Source organism: Filicampus tigris, chromosome 18 (assembly GCF_054856515.1).
Source record: "Filicampus tigris isolate MCC_2025a chromosome 18, RoL_Ftig_1.0, whole genome shotgun sequence".
Classification (NCBI taxonomy): Eukaryota; Metazoa; Chordata; class Actinopteri; order Syngnathiformes; family Syngnathidae; genus Filicampus; species Filicampus tigris.
Genome location: NC_141234.1, coordinates 11,819,384 through 11,838,124, shown reverse-complemented (window position 1 = coordinate 11,838,124; position 18,741 = coordinate 11,819,384). Strand labels below are relative to the sequence as shown.

General features: G+C 39.6%; 4 protein-coding genes and 1 long non-coding RNA gene across 23 annotated transcripts; 2 read left to right on the top strand and 3 right to left on the bottom strand.

Annotated features, from left to right (window-relative positions):
* The first annotated feature begins 444 nt into the window (after positions 1–444).
* Positions 445–7,733, top strand: LOC147132542 (uncharacterized). Of its 8 annotated transcripts, XM_086013581.1 has the most exons (10): positions 463–502; positions 3,560–3,620; positions 3,750–3,832; positions 4,828–4,952; positions 5,082–5,341; positions 5,498–5,722; positions 5,786–5,929; positions 6,026–6,166; positions 6,252–6,347; positions 6,431–7,733. In XM_086013581.1, the coding sequence occupies exons 2-6, from the start codon at positions 3,593–3,595 to the stop codon at positions 5,608–5,610; spliced, it is 609 nt and encodes a 202-aa protein (XP_085869707.1). In that variant the 5' UTR covers positions 463–502; positions 3,560–3,592; the 3' UTR covers positions 5,611–5,722; positions 5,786–5,929; positions 6,026–6,166; positions 6,252–6,347; positions 6,431–7,733. The 8 variants fall into 8 exon arrangements, 4 of the variants coding, with proteins under 4 accessions (XP_085869707.1, XP_085869706.1, XP_085869703.1 ...); XR_015081960.1 differs by lacking the exon at positions 3,560–3,620 and having other exon boundaries at positions 445–502; positions 4,860–4,952; XM_086013580.1 differs by lacking the exon at positions 463–502 and having other exon boundaries at positions 2,603–3,620; positions 6,044–6,166; positions 6,255–6,347.
* LOC147132541 (uncharacterized) lies at positions 5,048–8,045 on the bottom strand. 8 transcript variants are annotated; one of them, XM_086013590.1, is made up of 12 exons: positions 7,924–8,044; positions 7,589–7,618; positions 7,208–7,504; positions 6,726–7,114; positions 6,439–6,552; positions 6,197–6,372; positions 5,996–6,121; positions 5,770–5,917; positions 5,633–5,704; positions 5,464–5,523; positions 5,322–5,378; positions 5,048–5,235 (listed from the first exon to the last, which is right to left on the bottom strand). In XM_086013590.1, exons 7-11 carry the CDS (start codon positions 6,008–6,010, stop codon positions 5,347–5,349), a joined length of 327 nt encoding a protein of 108 aa, XP_085869716.1. In that variant the 5' UTR covers positions 6,011–6,121; positions 6,197–6,372; positions 6,439–6,552; positions 6,726–7,114; positions 7,208–7,504; positions 7,589–7,618; positions 7,924–8,044; the 3' UTR covers positions 5,048–5,235; positions 5,322–5,346. The 8 variants fall into 8 exon arrangements, with proteins under 8 accessions (XP_085869716.1, XP_085869717.1, XP_085869720.1 ...); XM_086013591.1 differs by having other exon boundaries at positions 6,439–6,474; XM_086013594.1 differs by having other exon boundaries at positions 6,439–7,114; positions 7,208–7,415; positions 7,480–7,504.
* A 534-nt stretch (positions 8,046–8,579) lies between these two features.
* Positions 8,580–13,347, bottom strand: LOC147132540 (uncharacterized). Of its 2 annotated transcripts, none has more exons than XR_015081962.1 (3): positions 13,053–13,347; positions 12,275–12,448; positions 8,580–8,798 (listed from the first exon to the last, which is right to left on the bottom strand). It is a non-coding gene; the product is annotated as an uncharacterized LOC147132540 (long non-coding RNA). The 2 variants fall into 2 exon arrangements; XR_015081963.1 differs by lacking the exon at positions 8,580–8,798 and adding an exon at positions 11,830–12,113.
* Positions 10,350–15,608, top strand: LOC147132539 (uncharacterized). Of its 4 annotated transcripts, none has more exons than XM_086013585.1 (5): positions 10,350–10,557; positions 12,249–12,333; positions 13,084–13,349; positions 14,302–14,389; positions 14,804–15,608. In XM_086013585.1, the coding sequence occupies exons 3-5, from the start codon at positions 13,132–13,134 to the stop codon at positions 14,957–14,959; spliced, it is 462 nt and encodes a 153-aa protein (XP_085869711.1). In that variant the 5' UTR covers positions 10,350–10,557; positions 12,249–12,333; positions 13,084–13,131; the 3' UTR covers positions 14,960–15,608. The 4 variants fall into 4 exon arrangements, with proteins under 4 accessions (XP_085869711.1, XP_085869710.1, XP_085869712.1 ...); XM_086013584.1 differs by lacking the exon at positions 10,350–10,557 and adding an exon at positions 10,621–10,682; XM_086013586.1 differs by lacking the exon at positions 10,350–10,557 and having other exon boundaries at positions 12,091–12,333.
* Positions 15,017–18,726, bottom strand: dnajc8 (DnaJ (Hsp40) homolog, subfamily C, member 8). The gene is made up of 9 exons (XM_086013576.1): positions 17,934–18,726; positions 17,436–17,537; positions 17,290–17,346; positions 17,142–17,208; positions 16,896–16,990; positions 15,925–15,996; positions 15,746–15,837; positions 15,603–15,678; positions 15,017–15,516 (listed from the first exon to the last, which is right to left on the bottom strand). The coding sequence occupies exons 1-9, from the start codon at positions 18,000–18,002 to the stop codon at positions 15,397–15,399; spliced, it is 750 nt and encodes a 249-aa protein (XP_085869702.1). The 5' UTR covers positions 18,003–18,726; the 3' UTR covers positions 15,017–15,396.
* Positions 18,727–18,741: the final 15 nt, after the last annotated feature.

The window sequence follows — 18,741 nt, the reverse complement described above, 5'->3', positions numbered from 1 at the left end:
TAATGCAGGGGTGTCCTTGAATGTCTTCCAACTCTGGAATGACCATATAAACATATTTACCAAGGTAACTAGCATATTGTTTTAGTCAGAAAAAACAAATCCCACACACTCTTCAGTGTTACTCTCAATAAAACATTTGATATTACAGTGCCCTTGGGGTCCGTGTCTCTTTTGGTCATTGGATATTATGTTTGGAAGCAGATATGAAAAATGAAAAAACGCCTCGTTATTTGATTTTCATTTTAAAATACGACGAAGAAGAAGAAGAAGAAGAAGAAGAAGAAGAAGAAGAAGAAGACGAAGAAGAAGAAGAAGAAGAAGAAGAAGACGAAGAAGAAGACGAAGAAGAAGAAGAAGAAGAAGAAGAAGAAGAAGAAGAAGAAGAAGAAGAAGAAGAAGAAGAAGAAGAAGAAGAAGAAGAAGAAGAAGAAGAAGAAGAAGAACTGTACACATCCGGTTCCAGTAAAACCAAGCCTACCGGTGACTGGCAGCTGTGTTTTCAGTGAGTAATTTTAACCTTTTTAAACTGTCTATTTCCCATTTATATACAAATGTATGTATGTACACTATTTAGGAACATACTTACGACACTGAGGTCTTCTAGTTTGTTTATTGTTACTTGCTACGTCACTGAAAGCTCATTAGTAATCTAAAACAATATCAACAAAGGTGGATGGTCAGCTAGAATGCCCCCAAGTCGAACTCAGCTGCCAATCAAAAGTCAATCAAGGAAAGCGTTTGACTTCAATGTTGTTTTGTATGTTTTCCACACCAAAGCTGATGTCCACAACGGAAGAGTGATGGCTTCACGTATTTGTCTAAAAAATGTTCACACAAATGCATCCGTGATTTTCACGTGTTTTTCAGATCCACATTTTCACAAATATATATAACTTTAATAACACAATATTTATGTTTTTTAATTGAAAGATTTAGTTGCACCAAAATGTGCTTTTCAGATCCACATATTCGTCATTTTCACGTTTTTTTGGGTGCATTTATCATGACATGTGTAAATATTCAATTCTGCGTGTGAAATGTCGAATGTGCGTTTGTGGATCAGCAGGCACGCCGTTTCAAGATGTTCTCACACGCACACACGCAGGTTATTGTGTGTATGTGTGGAAAGGCCATCCATACTCATTCCGCTATAGGCAGTGTTGCCGTTTCCATTTAACGGGGATGCGGTATATCCCGTTTTTTGTTTAAAACTTCGAAATTGAAAAACGAAAAGCTGATCTTTTATGTGTTTGACACAGCTCGGGAAACAAAATACGACCCCAAGACTGTTTTGCCTTGACATGAAGACGTTCTTCTTCGCCTTCTCTTTGTCCGCTGCAACTGCGGCGTCGAGTTGGCAGCAGAAGAAGAACGCCTTACACTGCATGAAACATCCAAATCGCCTGTTACCTTTTTTTTTTTTTCTTCAATTCTGTAGAAAAATTGGAAAAAGATTTGTCAGTTATGTTTCAGTTTAGTTTTTGGAACGAATTTTGACAAAAGTTTTCAAATTTTTATTTGTTTACTACCTGCTTTGAAAAAAAAACAACTAATAAACAAATGATCCAAGGATTGTTGGAGACGGAGACACTACCCTCTAGTGGACTTAAGAGGGATGGCCTTTAAAACCACATGTCAATGTTGACAACTGCTGTGTGTGAGATAAATGACACCAGAGTGCATTTTTACTTGCGTACCGTCCGACTCCCACAGGAAAAAATTAACAATCTCAGTCCCAGACCCCTGTACAAAAGAAATAAATTTTAAAAAATGGAAAAGTCCTGTCCCATCCCGGTGAAAGCGACTTCTATCCTGTCCCGCTCCCATTCAGCTTGACTCCCACTCCCGTACCACTCCCTATTTTAGAGGTCAAATACATTCAATAAATAAATAAAATTGCATTTTCCTCATTTATTGAACCGTTTGTCACCCCCCTCTCCCCAAAGGCTCTCTATTTTTTTTTTTCTTCCTACTGCAAGGCTTTTGCACTTTTTCAGTAAATCGTACCAGCACAGGATCTGGTTGCACCCTTTTTGGTGTGGTACAGCATGACCATATTTGCTGATGTATAGTCGTCTCAGTTGGCATACTGTAGTTTCGTATGCAAATATTGACAGTGACTCAAGATATATTTGCAAAATATTTAGCTGTAATAAGAACTTTGTTTTGCAACAAGCAGCGGCTGACAAACTTAACTTGAAAAGAAGACAAAAAGGAAACAACAACAAAAAATATTTTGATATAAAAAATACATGTTTATCATTTGTAACACCTTAGAACAATTGAACATGAAAACATTTAACTTTTTTTAATTTTCATTTATATCCAGGACTTAACTAAAGTCTTTGGGCATCAACAGATTTGTTGTTTTTTTTTAATTTAAGACTTGGGGACTGGGTAGTATAACATACAGAGCAGGGGTCACAGAGTCCGGTCCTCAAGGGCACCTATCCTGCATGTTTTCCATCTCTCCCCGCTGCAACACACCTGATTGAAATGATCAGCTCATCAGCAAGCTTTGCAGAAGCCTGATAACGATACAGATCATTTGAAACAGGTGTGTTGCAGCAGGGAGAGATGGAAAACATGCAGGATAGGTGCCCTAGAGGACCGGACTCTGTCCATTTGTAAAACCCGTTTGAAGACACATTTCTAGCCTTCGACTTTTGATCCGACGTGAGACACTTTTCTGTTTTCCAGTGTCTACTGTATATTTGTGTCATTTGTGTTTTAATTTATTGCGTTCAACTGTTATATTTTTGTTATTGTAATGTCAAGTGCTTGGTTACAACTGAAGCTGTTATGAAATGCGCTCTATAATTAAAGTTGTATTGTATAGAACTACAACTGTTGAGCGATATGCCAAAGACATATAAGTAATATGGTATTTGGATATGCAAAGTGCACAAATTATTTTGGATATCTCCAATGAGCAACTTTTAAAAATAAAACGATGTAAAAGTGCATCTTTGTCTGTCTTTGCGCCAGTGACTCTCCTCCTAAATTTGGCTGAAAGCTGAGCAGAGGTCAGATGCCACAGGAATTGAATAAAACATTTTTTTTCACGCTTTATGAAATTTAAATGAATCTCCAGTGAACGCTTTCATTTTGACAGCCCTAATTAGACTCCAAATTGTATTAATGGACAATTTAATTAACATCTGCTATTTCCCTAATTAATAATTTCACATTCTAATATAAAGGATTATTTGGTCCACGGGGAAAAAGAACAAACAAAAATGTGTAATCTTACATCGTCAACTTAAAAAGTTGTATACTTTTGATAAAAGTTGTGTATTTTGGAAAGTAAAGTAATACTTATCAGATAATGTAGTGTTGTTAAGTGGCATTTTTACAAGGGCAGGTAAAGGAATGATATCAAGGAGAGACGATTGCTGCCTGTTGGAGTAGTTTTACTTTTTGTGTATGTTTGAACAATATTAAACTGTACTCTATCCTAACACATGGGCGGAGTATTTTCAGTTGGAGGACTTGGAGGCCCTGCTTGACCAGTTGATTGAAAGGAGCACGAGTTGCTCATTGGATGTCATTCGTGCAGGGAAAGCCACCAGCTGATTGCTCACACAGATGCATGACGTGTGCGGGCACATGTGCAAATGGTAAAAGTGAAATTGAACCACCTTATTTGACTAATAATACCACTTGAATCTTAACATAGACAATTAAAAAAAATCAACTTTTGTGTACAGAAGAGTGTTGCTTACTGCTTTTATTTTCTGCCTGGCCAGATGGATGGATGGAGGAGGCTTCGTGCTCCAAGGTGCAGCCGACGGACATGCGGAAGGAAAGGCCAAGCTGCATTTGGACCCGAGTGAGTATTTAGCAGTGTTGTGTGCTTGAGGAGCTAATGTGTGATGTGATGTGTGAGTGCACTGAACGAGACTCTGAACCACAAGACCAACATTGTCAGACACTTCTGGACATGTTTTTGAATCGCAATGATGTGGGCCAAGTTAGTTAAAAAAAAATAATGTCACATTAAAAAATAGTACGTCTATTTTTGACTAACTTGGTTCACATCATTTAAAAACATATCCAGCAGTGTGTGATGATGGTGTTGTGCTGTGCCATCGTGTGTGTGCGTCATTTGAAATAAGTGACATCACACGAGCTCGTCAAGCAGGCAACACTTAAGCCGCTTCCATCGTCAATGTCTGTGTGTGCAACTTGAGTTAGCTCACACAAACATTGACTGGTGAAATGCTTTCAAATGGTCATGTTAGCTTCTCCGTCCAATAAATTGTTCAACTTGAATTGGAGTCTTTGTGTTTTATTGCGAAATCTGCCCTCATTTAAGGCCTTTCATTCGTGTCGGTTGCTGCAGTTGGAAAACTATTCCAAAGGCTGCTTGAAGTCTTGACGTGAGAGTTGCACGTCAGTCACAACTATGTGGACACAAGTATCACATTACTACTCCCGCTTGTCTCTTCATGACTCAAAACTCGAGCAATCTTTAAATTCATCGAGCTTTGGGTCATGTGAGATTGAGGGAGGGCAATAGTAAAAGACTTGTGTCTCATGTAGTGACTGAAGTGCAACTTTGACCTGAAGACTCAAAAGTGCCTTCAAAAAAATGATCTGCTGCTAGGACCGCCCCTAACTCCGCCCAATTTCAAATCCACCAATCACGGTGTGGCTTGAATTTGCATAGCCAATCAGAATGCAGTAATTTGCATAGCGGAAGCCACATTTGCCAATCTGACCAATCATGGTGCTTCAAATTTGCATAACCGCGCCCACATCGGATCCCACCAATCACGGCACTTCTAATTTGCATAGTCCCACCCACCTTTTCACCAATCACAGGCTTTTATCTGCATTGCTCCACCCACTTCCAGACCCATCAGCGAATCAGAAAGCCTTATTCCAGCCTTGCCACACCCACTTTCCTCAACAAAAGAATTGGGGAAAATTTGGGGGGGAAAAAAAAGGTAAAAATTTTAGATTTTTTTGGTTTGTTTATTTTGTTAGTTTGCTTCAAGCACATTTTTTGTGATGTGTGTTAGAATGAAGTTGAGAGCTTAAGTGTTATTTGTAATAAAGCTTTATTTCTTTTGCAGAGTAGACAATCGCAAACAAACACGTTGGATGACAGTCTGCTCGTTGCTGCGTGCTCAAGTGGTCCACCAACGAGAAGAAAGTTGCAAGTCGGATGACAGTCAGCTCGTTGCCAGGTGGTCGGCCAGTGAGAAGAAGTTCGACAAGCGTGTGGACCTAAGACAAAAAAAAAAAAAACAGATCTGTGAGTCAAACGTTAAGTCAACGTCTGGTGCAGAAGATGTTTGGGGCTTGAAACCTACCAGCGATCAAGACTTCACAGGTGCGTTATGATGGAAGATGATCTTGTTCCTTGCTGCCTAGAAAGGGGAAGAAAAACCAAAAGTATTGGGTCAGAAAAGTTGTCATGAGGATTGTGCAGTGAAAAGAATTTCAAGAGCATACCGTCCAAGTGTAAATGTCTCCCATTTCTTCTCAGGCTGCCTCCAAGTTTGGCTTCAGCGCCTCGTGGATGAGCAAGCAACAAGAAAGGCAAAAGTGTTGCTGGTCTCGGGCTGTGAGCAGGTACTCGATTCTGCGCCAGCTAGCTGAAATGAAATGTTCCTTTTCTTACCAGCAGAGGACTCATCCTCAGGCAGACTCACTTTGAGTGGTGTTCCAGCTCGTAGCAGTCCAGCGGCGCCATCTGCAGGACAACAAACATGTGAGTAGACAATTGTATTCCTAACCTGAAATGCAGTTACGTTTTACTGTTACGCTTTTGCAGGAGCTCCTCATTGATGCAGTCATCTGGAACACTGCGATGACAAGTTGGATGAAATGTAAAGACAGTCTCCTCAATGCTGCATGGTGAAGTCGGCAGTTGGCCAGCAAGGAGCGCATTGAACAGTGTGTGGGCCTAAAGACAAAGGTGAGTCAAAAGTCAACTCAAAAGCTTATGGAATTAGCAACATACCACGAATGTGTAGTGTTTCACCTTTATTGACAACATGGCGACTCATTTTAGTCGACTTGAAAAATGTAGACTGGAACCTTCCATTGCAACAGCTGGTCGATCTGCTGAAACTCTACACTGGTGCAAACCTCTCCCGGATGGATGAACCTGCAAATACCACAAAACGACGGATCAGTCAAGCTGTTATTTTTAGTACGTTTATTTGCATGTCTTAATACTGACAATTTAGGCAACTTTGAGGACCTTCCACATTTATGGAGAATTTCTCTTTGCCCAGCAGGTGGAAGGGTCCCTGACGGCACTATTAAGGGAAGCTGCAGTGAATGCCAAGTGGTCTTTCAACATGCCAAGTTTTTTGCAGCCCATTTAACCGGTCAGCAAGTTGATCATAGCAACACCTAGAACAACAAAAAACAGTTAAGTACTTTGATTCATCAAGTTTGAATTTTGCAACAGGTCCCAACCTTGACCAAGAGGAGCTCGACTTCAAAAGTTGCCACCTGGCGGACAAGAGCAGGACAAAAAGCTAACGTAACTTGTTGAGCAGGGTCTTCAATCCTGTTTTCTATTGCGCCCATCTGCAACACACCCGATTCAAGTGATCAGCAAGCTCTTTAGGAGCCTGATCATTTCAATCAGCAGCATGGAGAAAACATTCAGGAAGCCGGCCTCAAGGAACAGGATTGGAGACGCCTGATGAGTGTCCTGACTGCAACTTTGGCAAAACTGCTGAGGAAAAAAAAAAGCTCACTTTATACGCCACCATCTTGTTTCACACCTCTCAATTAAGATCTGGCATGACTGCAGAAAAAGAGGGGGAGGAAAAACAAAAAGCAGAAGTTTGGATGGGACACTGCTGGAAAATCACATCAGGTCTCCTGCGCCTCCTTCGGTTTCATCCAGAATCTTGGCTGGTGCTTCTTCCTGGAGTGATACTGCCGCAAACGTTAAAGTTGGCGATGATCCAAGTGTTGCCTTTGTTCCCACCTGACTCAGGTGTCAAATCAAGGTCCAGAAAGTAAAACCCCTGCCACAGTTTGGCTGTAGCCGCAGGTGCTTCCACTCAACCGGCAAGTAAACGAGCTCCCCAGAAGTCAAACTGAGGCTGGGTTTTTACTTCCTGGACTTGACACACCTTTGCTGATTGAGAAGATCACAAGAGGCCCCTTGGTCAGCACATGCAGAAATACGTCAAACATTTGTAGTACATGTATGAAAGAGTGTGCGTTTTACCAGTGAGGAGAGCAGAGCTGGACGCCTCTTCAACAGCATGGTAGCCTGAAAGACAACGTAAGCATTCCACTTGAAAGTACTCAGCCTGACAAGCTAGTGGCCTAGCAACCTGACATTTGGTGGACATGCAAAAGTCTCATGACGCCATGTTCCAAAAAGACAGGAAGTCAGCCATTTTAAGGGTCATTTGGGCCATTCTGTTTGAGATCTGAAGAAATGAGAATCAACACAATACTTGATTTAGTCTGTTTAATAATGATATCTTAGTCAACCTGGCCATTCTTCTGAAGATGCAAGCTGTGGACAAAACTGAATTTTAATACTCATGCATGAGAATATACTTTATTTATTCAGTTTAATTGTGAAGTTTTGTCTACTTACCTTCGGCAAAACGGCACTTTGGTCCAGATGCTGGAAAAGGTTTGAGCAAACGCTTCGTTAGTCATCGTCACACAAAGTAGCTGCATTGCTGTTGAACAAACATCAACTTAACCATGAATAAATATTTAAATTGCGTTCATCCATTTATCAGTATGTACGTCCCCAAAACGCGTTTTGGTGCAATTTAAAGTCGTAAGAAGCGTTAAATACCAACGCTCGAGCAAACGCTTTAGCTTGCCATGTTAGCAAGGCGTGAGCACAACAAAAGTGCTACTTTGGCTCAAAGTGAGCAAAAACAGTGAGTTTTAAGAGGCTATTAACGATTGAGCATTCACCTTGTCAAAGTTTCCGATGGTCTTGTTGAGGGGATGTGTGCGGAGCAGCAGGTGTACGAGGACAAGCCGAGGCTGTCAGCGAGCTGGGAACAATGACTATTTTTCCCCGACTTAAATAGGAATTACGTCACTTCCAGAGGGGAAAAAAAAAACTTTTATTTAACACAGAAAGCTAAGTAGTCGACGCTAGTAAAGAAATTGTGTTGCGGGAGCAAAATAATAGAAGCATTGCTTACCGGGGTTCGAACCCGGGTTGTCTGCTAATGAACTGGCGAAGCCTACCACTCGATTACCACTTAATGGCAGGTACTGTTTCTCTTAGTAGTATATATCAAATATAGTGACGCAGTAACGGAAAAAACGTAAATAAATGCTTATATATATATATATATATATATTTAACCAGTCGAGTCATCAATGTAGATCTGGAATGGTTAATGTCATACCTTGGTCTTGAGGAAACCCGGGTTCGAGTTCTGCTTTGTTCACCAGTTAATTTGTAAATGGAGCTAAGAGTGAGGATTGAACCCCCGTCTCCGGAATATCAAGCTTCTTCTTATACCACTCGGCTACCTTGACGGAGAAAATACGTACTTATTGGATTATGGTCAACAATTGAAGGCGAATATGACAAAGGGGTAGTGTATTTTGTTACTTTGCTTTATTGGTGATCGTGAATAAAGAGCTTGAATAAAACACACAAGTGTCTTCTTGTCTGCTTCATCACAAACAGTCGCAAATGTTCAGTTCGTGTTTTAGTTTCAAGATGCTTTGTCGATAAAGGCAACTCTGCTGAGAGGTTGAGAAGCGTCTCGACTCGTTGGTTGGGGGGAGTGGGTGGGTCGCTACTGGTCCGACAGGTCCATAGCCTTAACCTGCAACACACAACGAAACATGGTGAAATCAAATTTAATAACTATTAATACTATTGGGGAGAAAAAATGGGAAGACTTTCCGAGGGCCCCACAAAATATTATGTGTCATCTGGAATATACACCACCGCTCATCCAACCCACCCATACCCCCAAAACCATCACCCCCAAACTAAATTTACCAGTGTGTGCGTGAAAAAGATTAACGAGAAGAAACTACGACCAATCGCCACAAAATTACATGGTCGCTTGTTTTTTCTCAAAAAACGCCTTACTATACCCCTACTATTAATGGTCGTTTTTGTCACCAAAAATGCCTTACTATATATGGTTGGGGTTTGTTTCACAAAAAAAACGCCTAAATATACATGGTCGTTTTTTTCACAAAAACGCTCTACTATATATACCCTTACAATACATCGTCGTTTTTGTCACAAAAAAACCCTTACTGTACACGGCCGTTTTTAAAAAAATAAACGCCTTAGTATTCTTGGTTGTTGTTTTTTTCACAAAAAACGCCTTACTATACCCCTACTATACATGGTCGCCTTACTATTACTATTACCTTATGGTCGTTTTTTTTTTTTTTCACAAAAAACGCCTTACAAGACCCTTATGACCCATGGGGATTTTTTTCCAAAATAAACGCCTTAGTATACATGGTCATTTTTTTTCCACAAAAAAACGCCTTACTCTTCATTGTCGTTTTTAAAAAAAAAATTCACAAAAAACGCCTTACTATATCCTTACTATACATGGTCGTTTTTTTTTTTCCACAAAAAACGCCTTACAAGACCCTTATGACCCATGGTCATTTTTTCAAAATAAACGCCTTAGTATACATAGTCGTTTTTTTTCCACAAAATAACGCCTTACTATACCCTTACTATACATGGTCATTATTTTCACAAAAAACGCCTTACTATACCCTTACTATACACGGTCGTTATTTTCACAAAAAACGCCTTACTATACATGGTCGTTTTTTTTCACAAAAAAACGCCTTATTATACCCTTACTATACACGGTCGTTTTAAAAAAAATAAAATTAACGCCTTACTATACACGGTTGTTGTTTGTTTTGTTTTTTTTTTTCACAAAAAACGCCTTACTATACATGGTCGTTTTTGTCACAAAAAACACCTAACTATACCCTTACAATACATGGTCGTTTTTTTTCACAAAAAAAACAACGCCTTATTATACCCTTACTATACAAGGTCGTTTTAAAAAAAACAAAATATACGCCTTACTATACATGGTTGTTTTTGTTTGTTTTTTGTCACAAAAAACACCTTACTATACCCTTACTTTACATGGTCGTTTTTGTCACAAAAAACGCATTACTATACCATTACTATACATGGTTGTAGTTGTTGTTGTTGTTTTGTTTTTTCAAAATAAACGCCTTACTCTTCATGGTCGTTTTTTTTCTTCCCACAAAAAACGCCTTACTATACCCTTACTATACATGGTCGCCCACCCAAAAGAAAAGCGATCGACGAAAAAAACTGTCCACCTCTTCTCACAGCTAGCTGTTGCCATGGTTACAAGGCACTCACATCGCAATAATTTTGCATTCTGAAGATAGCTTCACATTTAAACGCAGATGTACTGTTGTTTCCCGTGTCCTCGTTAATAGTTAACAATATAATAATAATAATAATAATAATAAACAGAAGAAGACAATCATACAACACCCTCGACTGCTCCCTGCGTGCTGTTTAAAAGTTTATTTACCGTAACAGCGGTGCTAATTTTGGTGAGCATGTCTGCCTTTTACTGTATGATAGCATTTAGCTAGCGGACGTTCGTTGTTTAATCACTTGTTTTACACGCCAGTGTTGCATGGAACAATAGCTTGGAGTGACAACTAAACAACTCGAAGTAAGACCTTTTGCCTCTTACTTGTGGAAGTGGTTGAAGTGCCCTGCCCTGAGATAATCTTGAATGTAGTAGATCGATGATAACACGTTAAATTCATTTGCCTATATTCAGATGACTAATACCGTTTGACTATTGTACACAGACTTATGTATTGTACATACATATTTGACAAGATCGATATCATACCTCTTACATTCGCAAAGGCGAAGCACGCCCCGCCGCATGGGATTGTGGAATATAGAATTTTAAAAATCACTAATAATCAGGTATAAATAGAAGAAACTAGAATTCCAATTCTTTGTCATGTTAGCATTAGTGTGATGAAATTATATATAGGTATGTGTATTGTATGTGTAAGATAATGATTTGACTATATGCATATGTGTGAGAATTTAAGTTTTTGTTTTGAGTTGACTTTTACATGGTCGTTTTTTCCACCCAAAAAACACACTTTACTTTACATGGTCGTTTAAAAAAAAAACGGCTTACTATACAGTACATGGTCGTTTTTTTCCCCCAAAACCTCCTTACATGGTCAATTTTCTTCAAAAAACGCCTTTCATGGTCCTTACTATACACACCAGAGAATTAAATACTTGCTTGTGTGTTTGTGTTTGGAGCAGAAAGGGGTTTAAAAGGAAATTCGTGACAACCGGCAGCGATTTGAGGTTTGTGTTTGGAGCGGAAAGGGGTTTAAATTTGTGCCAACCTGCATCGGATTAGACAAATAAACATTTCGAAGTTAGCAAAACAACAAACATTCAAGGAAAATCAATTGCACAACGGTGGACGACCCACCACATGAATGGGTAGGGAAGCAGGTATTTTTTTAGTGGCAGTAAACTTCATAAGAACAGACAAGAAAATTGCAAAAATCTAGGGAAAAAAATATACCACCTGAAAGCAAATATAACAATATCCAACAATCAATAAAAACAATTAGTCAAACAAACTTTACAGTTCAATTCCTAAGTACAAAGCCATCAGTGTAATTTGCAACAATTAAAAAACACAAAAGATGATTAAAAACAAACAAACCAAAACAATTTGAAATCTTAGCGATGGGAAGTGAATAGTGACGTGCTATGCTCAAACCTGAAACGCTGTTGTGTCCCTCAAGCAGGGGCGGAGCCAGAATGTCGCTAATGGGTGGGCCTGGAAAAATCAGGGTGGGCCTGAATATTTCTCTCACTTCGCACAATCCTCCTGTCCCGACACATCATATATTCAAATAAAATGGCAAACCGAATAACATGAAGTTCAGATCTTCCTTAGACAACCACAATTATGCCAGTCTTAATATTCAATGAAAAAAAACACAAATGTAAAAGTATTTTTTTTTTCATGAATCTCACTGAGTGGGCAATCTTTCAATCTGGGTGGGCCTGGGTTGTGCACAGGCTCCGCCCCCTGTCCTCAAGTGCGCAAATGCTGCAACAAGCAAAACGGCATCGTGAGAAACGGCAACAAACAACATTTGATCGTGTGCTCGCTTAGCTGTGAAAAGGCCATGCATTACATTGCAGATCATTCACTTCGTTTTATATCTCATTCTTTTTGCCCCAGTTATGTGTATAAGGTACTGCTCTCACCTATAGTCGTCACCGGAAGTTCCAATTTCCAAGAACCCACGGGAGATCTGCTTGGACAGGTGTGACCCTTTCAAATAAGCTTCCCCATCTGCTGACTCATTCTGTGTCACTTGTGTGTGATGTCATCCTCTTGCCCCCATTTTTCCAACAGGCATTCTAATGAAGATGGAAGGTCTTGAGTTGTCCCACGGCCCAAATGGAATATTTGGGGGCGGGGGGGGGGGGGTTGGGGTGGGGTGGGGGGGGGTTTGGTTGGGGGGTAATTGAAAAAAATAAATAAATCAAGAGTCAAATCAAGTGTGTTAAATTTATATTTTTTAAATTTATTATACAAAATATAAAGCCAAGCTTGGAAGAGCATTCCCACAAATTTGGCGGTAAAGGAATTTTCCATAATATCTTACATAAGATTTTTAGAATTTTGTTTTATAGGCCAATGTCTTCAGACATTTGTGTTATACTGCAGTCACTTCTGCAGCCAACATGTCGGTCCTGGACTATTCTTGGTTTCATTGTCTTGCTGTTTAATTGGATGAGTGGGAATTGCGTCGCGTGCTAATCCACTTTAAGAATCACTGACTGATCCCACCCGTCAAATCCTTAAAAAGAGACTCACATAGACTGCACTAACACACAAATTGGAATACTGGAAGCGACTCAATCAATGGACCAGGTTCAGTTCAGCTGTCAGGCATACATTTGACGTGATCTGCGAGAACCACTGATAGGTGTGTTTCTACAATTAGAAAACTTGTTTTGCTATTTGGATTCACCTTACCTCTAATGATGTTCCTCTTTTCCGTTTGCAGGAGAAATTGCGGCCAAGCAGATTTTGTAAACAAGAGCCACCTTTGCAAATGGATTCCATCTTGTCCCTGGGTGCCCCCCTCAAGCAGTTCACCAGCACGTGTGTGCCCGGAAAGAGCAGCCCCCCGCCAAAAGGGGCCAAAGGCCGCAGGAGCAGCTTCACGCGCCGGAGGAGCATCAGCAGGCGGAGAAGTCTGCCCTGCGGAGGCCAGAAAGTTCCAAACTCGCACTGGCTCAGAGTGTACCAGGCTGAACTGAAGAGAGAGAGGTAAAGTAGTCCAGTTGTTGACGCTTTACATTCGTTATGAGCTTGAAATGGGGCCATTGTGATTTAAGTACAATATTGTGCTTTAAATTTGTGAATAAGGATAAGATGTTGTCCATCCCTCACTGGGAAATGCAGTTTCAATAACAGTAGCTACAAGCTTCATTCGAATATGTTTGATTGTATTTCATGTTTTAAGTATGTTTTATTTAATTCAGTAATTGTTTTGCATACCACTAGCAGGGTGTGTCAAGCTCATTTTTGTCCACAACGTGGTGTACTGTATTATATATGAAAATGACCATTTTTAGCCAAGTTGTCTTTTCAACAAGTATACAATGCTAGCTTGAAAAACACCACTTTTCACCTTTAATTTATTCTTAGCTTTATTACAAATTTTAATGGCCCCTAATACACATTTCTAGTTGTAAAAATGACCTCAAAATATAAACATATATATACATATACATATTTATTATTATTTTAAAAGACTAACATTCACACTAACAGTTGTGCCCAACAAGTCCTCAATGGACAAAACCCTAATCTTGGTATGATTGAGCACAATGTGGTACCACACTGAAAATTCCACGTCCCTGTAAGGTATACTATAAAAGCCCATCAAAACAAACAAACAAACAAACACGTAAAAAAATCTACGAAGTAGTGGGGTTACAATGACCCACAATGGCATGATTTGCTTCTATATTCCCAACCCCTAGGGGGCAGCATACTTCCATGATCTCCTGGGATTGATATGATGATGTTGCTTTGGTGTGTTAACATAATGGACTCAGCCTACTGAGTTGCAGTTTCGAATGGCTTTAGGTTATTTATACGTGTGACTCTGCTTGAAACATTTGGCCAGACAGTCTTGGCTTAACGAGGACTTTGCTCACATGAATAATCCACTTGGCCACGTGCTGCACTTCTAATGCTGCCGTTTGTTCCAAAGGAAACGACAACAGGCCGTGCTGGCCAAGAAGAACGCCGAACGCACCGTCAGGAAAACTCACTTCAGGAGCCATCACTGCCTGCCAAGGGTGCGTGGGCATTAAAAATATTATTTAAATATACGTACACTTAAAAAAAAAGAAAAGAAAAGGTAATATATTCCACTTTCAAGGGAAATTTTAGGCATGACTTACAAACGCATTTACATTGTGGAACGAGCACCAAAACTGATTGCACCAATTAAAAATAATTTAAAAAATATAGTACATTTTAAAAAGCCATATCTGTGCCAATTTTGCTGTTGACTCGTTCGATGTAATGTTTGATTCACATTTTAAAATCAAGACTTACAGTATTGACAATTTAAGAATTCATCCAACCACCAGGAGCCTCAGCGTGTGATTAAACCACACACAGTCCAAATCACAAATTCCCTTACTTTTTGTGCAGTTCATCCAATTAATTTCAATCCTTTGTTGCTAATATTTCCCTTCTCCATGCAGCAAACAAACACAAACAGAAAACCAGCAGCAAAAAAGGAGGATTCTCTCTTTGGAGCTTTTCAGGGCCTCAGTCTGGATGGTGTGATGGGAGGAATGAATGGATCTGCTGCTGCCGCTTCTACTGCAGTAGGGGGAGACCAGTGCAGTGTCATGTGAACCATTGACGGCTCCCTTTCCTCACAGCGAGAAGGAGTCAAAGAAGGGGACTAAACGTTACACTTATCTGGCTTACTGTCATTTATTTAAAACACAAATGCCAAAATAACTGCAGCAACAGGACATTAAATGCAGCTTTGGGAAGTAGCTGCCAAAGTGGACATTTACAGTGATTCAGATGCCATAAAATGGAGATTGGCTTCTTAAGACCAACATTTATTTTATGTATATATATATATATATATAAAAAAAAAGTCACCAACCATTGTGTTTCCTAAGATATGGATGATGCACTATTTACTTACATGAGAGGCAGGTATGATCCAAGAAAGTCTGAATGAGGCAAAAAAAAAAAAAAAGACTGCAGGGGCATATAAAGGAGGGAGACACGGTCTGGACAACAACAGGTTTTAAGTTAATGAAGTCCCATTTTTACATCATTCCCTCTGCTCCATTTTTACTTTGGGGGGCTTGAGGAAGGACCTGTTCTTCTTCTCCTTGCTCTTGCCCTTAGCCTGGAACGTCCTCCAACTGTCTACACGGCCATCTCTTGTTTCCTGTGCAGTGTTTTGACATCATTACCAAAAAAACCCCAAAACAAACAAAAAAAAAACTGTCTGTTACCAATAAACAGTTACATTACCTCAAAGTTTTTCTGCCATTCCCTGTCTCGTTTTGCTTTCTCTGCTGCTTCAATTTCTTCCTCGCGTGCCCTTTTCCTGCAGGTTGTGAATATTCCGATTTTTTTCCTGTTGTAATCATGCAACACCAACTTAAAGTACTTGCCTTTCATGCATGTCCTTTGCTTCTCTTTCCTTCCTCTTGATGGCAAGCTCTGCAAACAGTTTCATGGTCTGCTTATACACTGCTTGCTTGAACTGGTGGAGGAAAAAAAAAAAAAAGACTTCTGGACCGCCACAAAGAACCAGTTGATTTAAACGTTGATTTAAACAATTGCCCCTTACAACTTCCGGGTCATCCTCTTCCACCATCTGAGGTTTACCGTCCTTCTTCAACTGTTTCTTTTTCTCTTTTACCTGTGGTGGGCAATGAACAACAACCATTAGGACAAGGTGAAGTACATCCAGTTGTGTAGTAAAATCCAATTAAATTTTTAAAATCGCAAAGACTGCGATTTGGTGGGGGAAAAAAATGCTTCTTTTTTTTTAAACTTTGTTTTCTTAGGCATGTATATTTATTCATAAAGTGTCTCGATAAGTTCAGTGTTTATACCTTATATGGAAATATAAGGAAAAAAATGCACTTTAACAAATATCAACAACACTTCCAACCACATACCATCTGTAGAGTAAAATGAGATGTCTTTTTTATCACCTACACAATGTCATCTTTGTTTCACACGGCTGGAATGGCTTTGGGGAATCCACATTTTTTTGGGGGGCAGTTTGTACTGGATCTCTTGTCTGCAGTTACGTTAAAAGTTAAAGAATGATCACAGGAAGCATGTTCATTATTACTGTTGACTTTGTATTTATCATTTTTTTTTAATAAATTGTAGTCATCTGAAATATCTCTATACATGTCGGCACTAAACAAATGTTCATCCATTGGATGGCGAAAAGTACAATCAGCCTGTAGATCCAACTGTTGACATTCATCCAACTGAATAAGTCATGACTTCCTGCAAATCCGCTGTGTTTGGTTAAACTAGCCCAGATTTAATTTACAGTACATTTGTGACAAGATCATTACTTAAGCATTCATACTTTATATCTTGTTTGCTGGTTTTCCGTGATATTTTTCTCATGTAAAATGGGTACCTTGGCTCAACAAAGGTTCAATACTGTCCTAAATTAAAAACTCCATCCATCCAGATTATATACAGTATTATAGCTGTTAATTCATATTTACAAACTAAAACAGGAGCCAATTAATCTTCCTGACATAGTTTAGGTTCATATTGGTGTGCACTTACCATATGTTCTATATATTCCCTTCCTGCCTGAATTACATCTAAAGCCCTCTTCTTCTGGTCTGGATCCTGAAGGAGTTTGTACGCTTTGTCCACAGCTAGAAAAAAAAACACAAAAAGAGGTAAACATATATAGTAACTGACGTCAGGGTCAGTAACAAAATGACACAATCTGATACATGAGACATAAAACACAGGTTGAATGAAATTAAATGGTTTGGGGGGGGGGGGTGTTAAGCACATGCACACCTTCAAATGCTTGCTGTGCTCGGTCTGCATCATCCTGATTTTTGTCTGGATGGACCAGAATGGACAACTGGAGTGACAAAGGGTGTCTCGGTTAGGAAGACGAAAACAGAGTACTGTATCCTTGAAACCCTAACAAATAACTTCTTACCGCTCTGAATCTTTTCTTTAAATCGATATCTGTTGCATCTGGATCAATTTGCAGCACCTAAACATGCAAATTCACATTTAAGAATTGGAAAGACACAATTCGTGAAGGATGTAATGAGAAAATGAGACAGGTCAAGGAATGTTTACCTCGAAGGGGTTTAGATTAAAGTAGGACGAGCCAGGCCTGAGCAGTCGATCTATCTGTTGCTTGGACGTTAACACAGAGTCTCTTTTCTCGATCTGCTTCACCTGTAGTACACATTTCAACATGTTCTTACATTGTGAGCGCAAGTAAATAATACAAACTCTAAAATGCGTTTCCCCCAAACATCCATTACTATAGCCAACGCTGAGCGAGGAGTCATCGATCAAACGTGACCAAACAAGGCTGCTTTGCACCATTTGGTTAGAGATTGCACCCAAGAAAGAATTAGCACATACCACTGCACGGTTATAATTATTTTATACGAACTGTGATGTACAAATATTCAAACGATACTACTCCATCGTTAGCAATGTTTAGCTTGTCGCTAGCTGAGACTCATGCATGCGCAGGGCCCCGCGGGGCTACAACCAGAATCACAGCACGCGGTTCGAGTTACTGAGAACGACAAATTAAATTCAAGCCACTCGACTTCACCATACCTCCGTGTAAAAGTTTTGAAATAAATCATCGGACGCAGCCTGAGAAGACTCTCCGCCGCTCGCCGCCATCTTCGCTCCGATTTACGTTGGACGTAAAAGCGTCACGTGATCACGTCGTTCACGCCCCATACGCGCCATAATTAGCGTTATAAAGATGGCTCGTTTACATGATACTCAATATTATATTGTATGAAATAAAAATAAATCTAGACTATTTCGACTTAATTACCACTTATATATCATTCTATTATATGGGAGGCGTTTTGTTTGTTGTGAGGTAGCACGTGTGACATGCAGCGTGTTCAATCATCCAATGACGTTGCAAAAGCGTGCAAGCGTGCGATAATTAACACGAGTCCATTATATTGCGTGAATTCCACTTCGGAAAAGGTTATACAGCGTTTAAATAATTTGAAAGTAAAAAAAATATACAGCGAATTGCTGCGGTATAGCACCTCCTGCTGGTCAGGAGACCTAAATTCGCATTTCGTCGTCCCGCATTTTTTTGGGAATGGCCTGCAAGCGTTCTGTACTAAAAAACAAAACAAAAAACAAAACAAAACGTAAGCGTAGATAAGTGATCGACTACACTGCGTATGAGGGGTAACTGAGACATTTTGCAAGTGTAACAACACCAGCCCAATTTATTTTATTTTTGTAAAGTCTTGTCAGTAAGAGCTACACGACACAAACATTGGCTTCTTAAGATCACTTGCTTCATCTAGTAAAATAACAAGTAACAAGTAAAATGTGAATATAAGAAAACGTATGTTAATCTATAATAAAATGCATTTAACAATAAGACGAC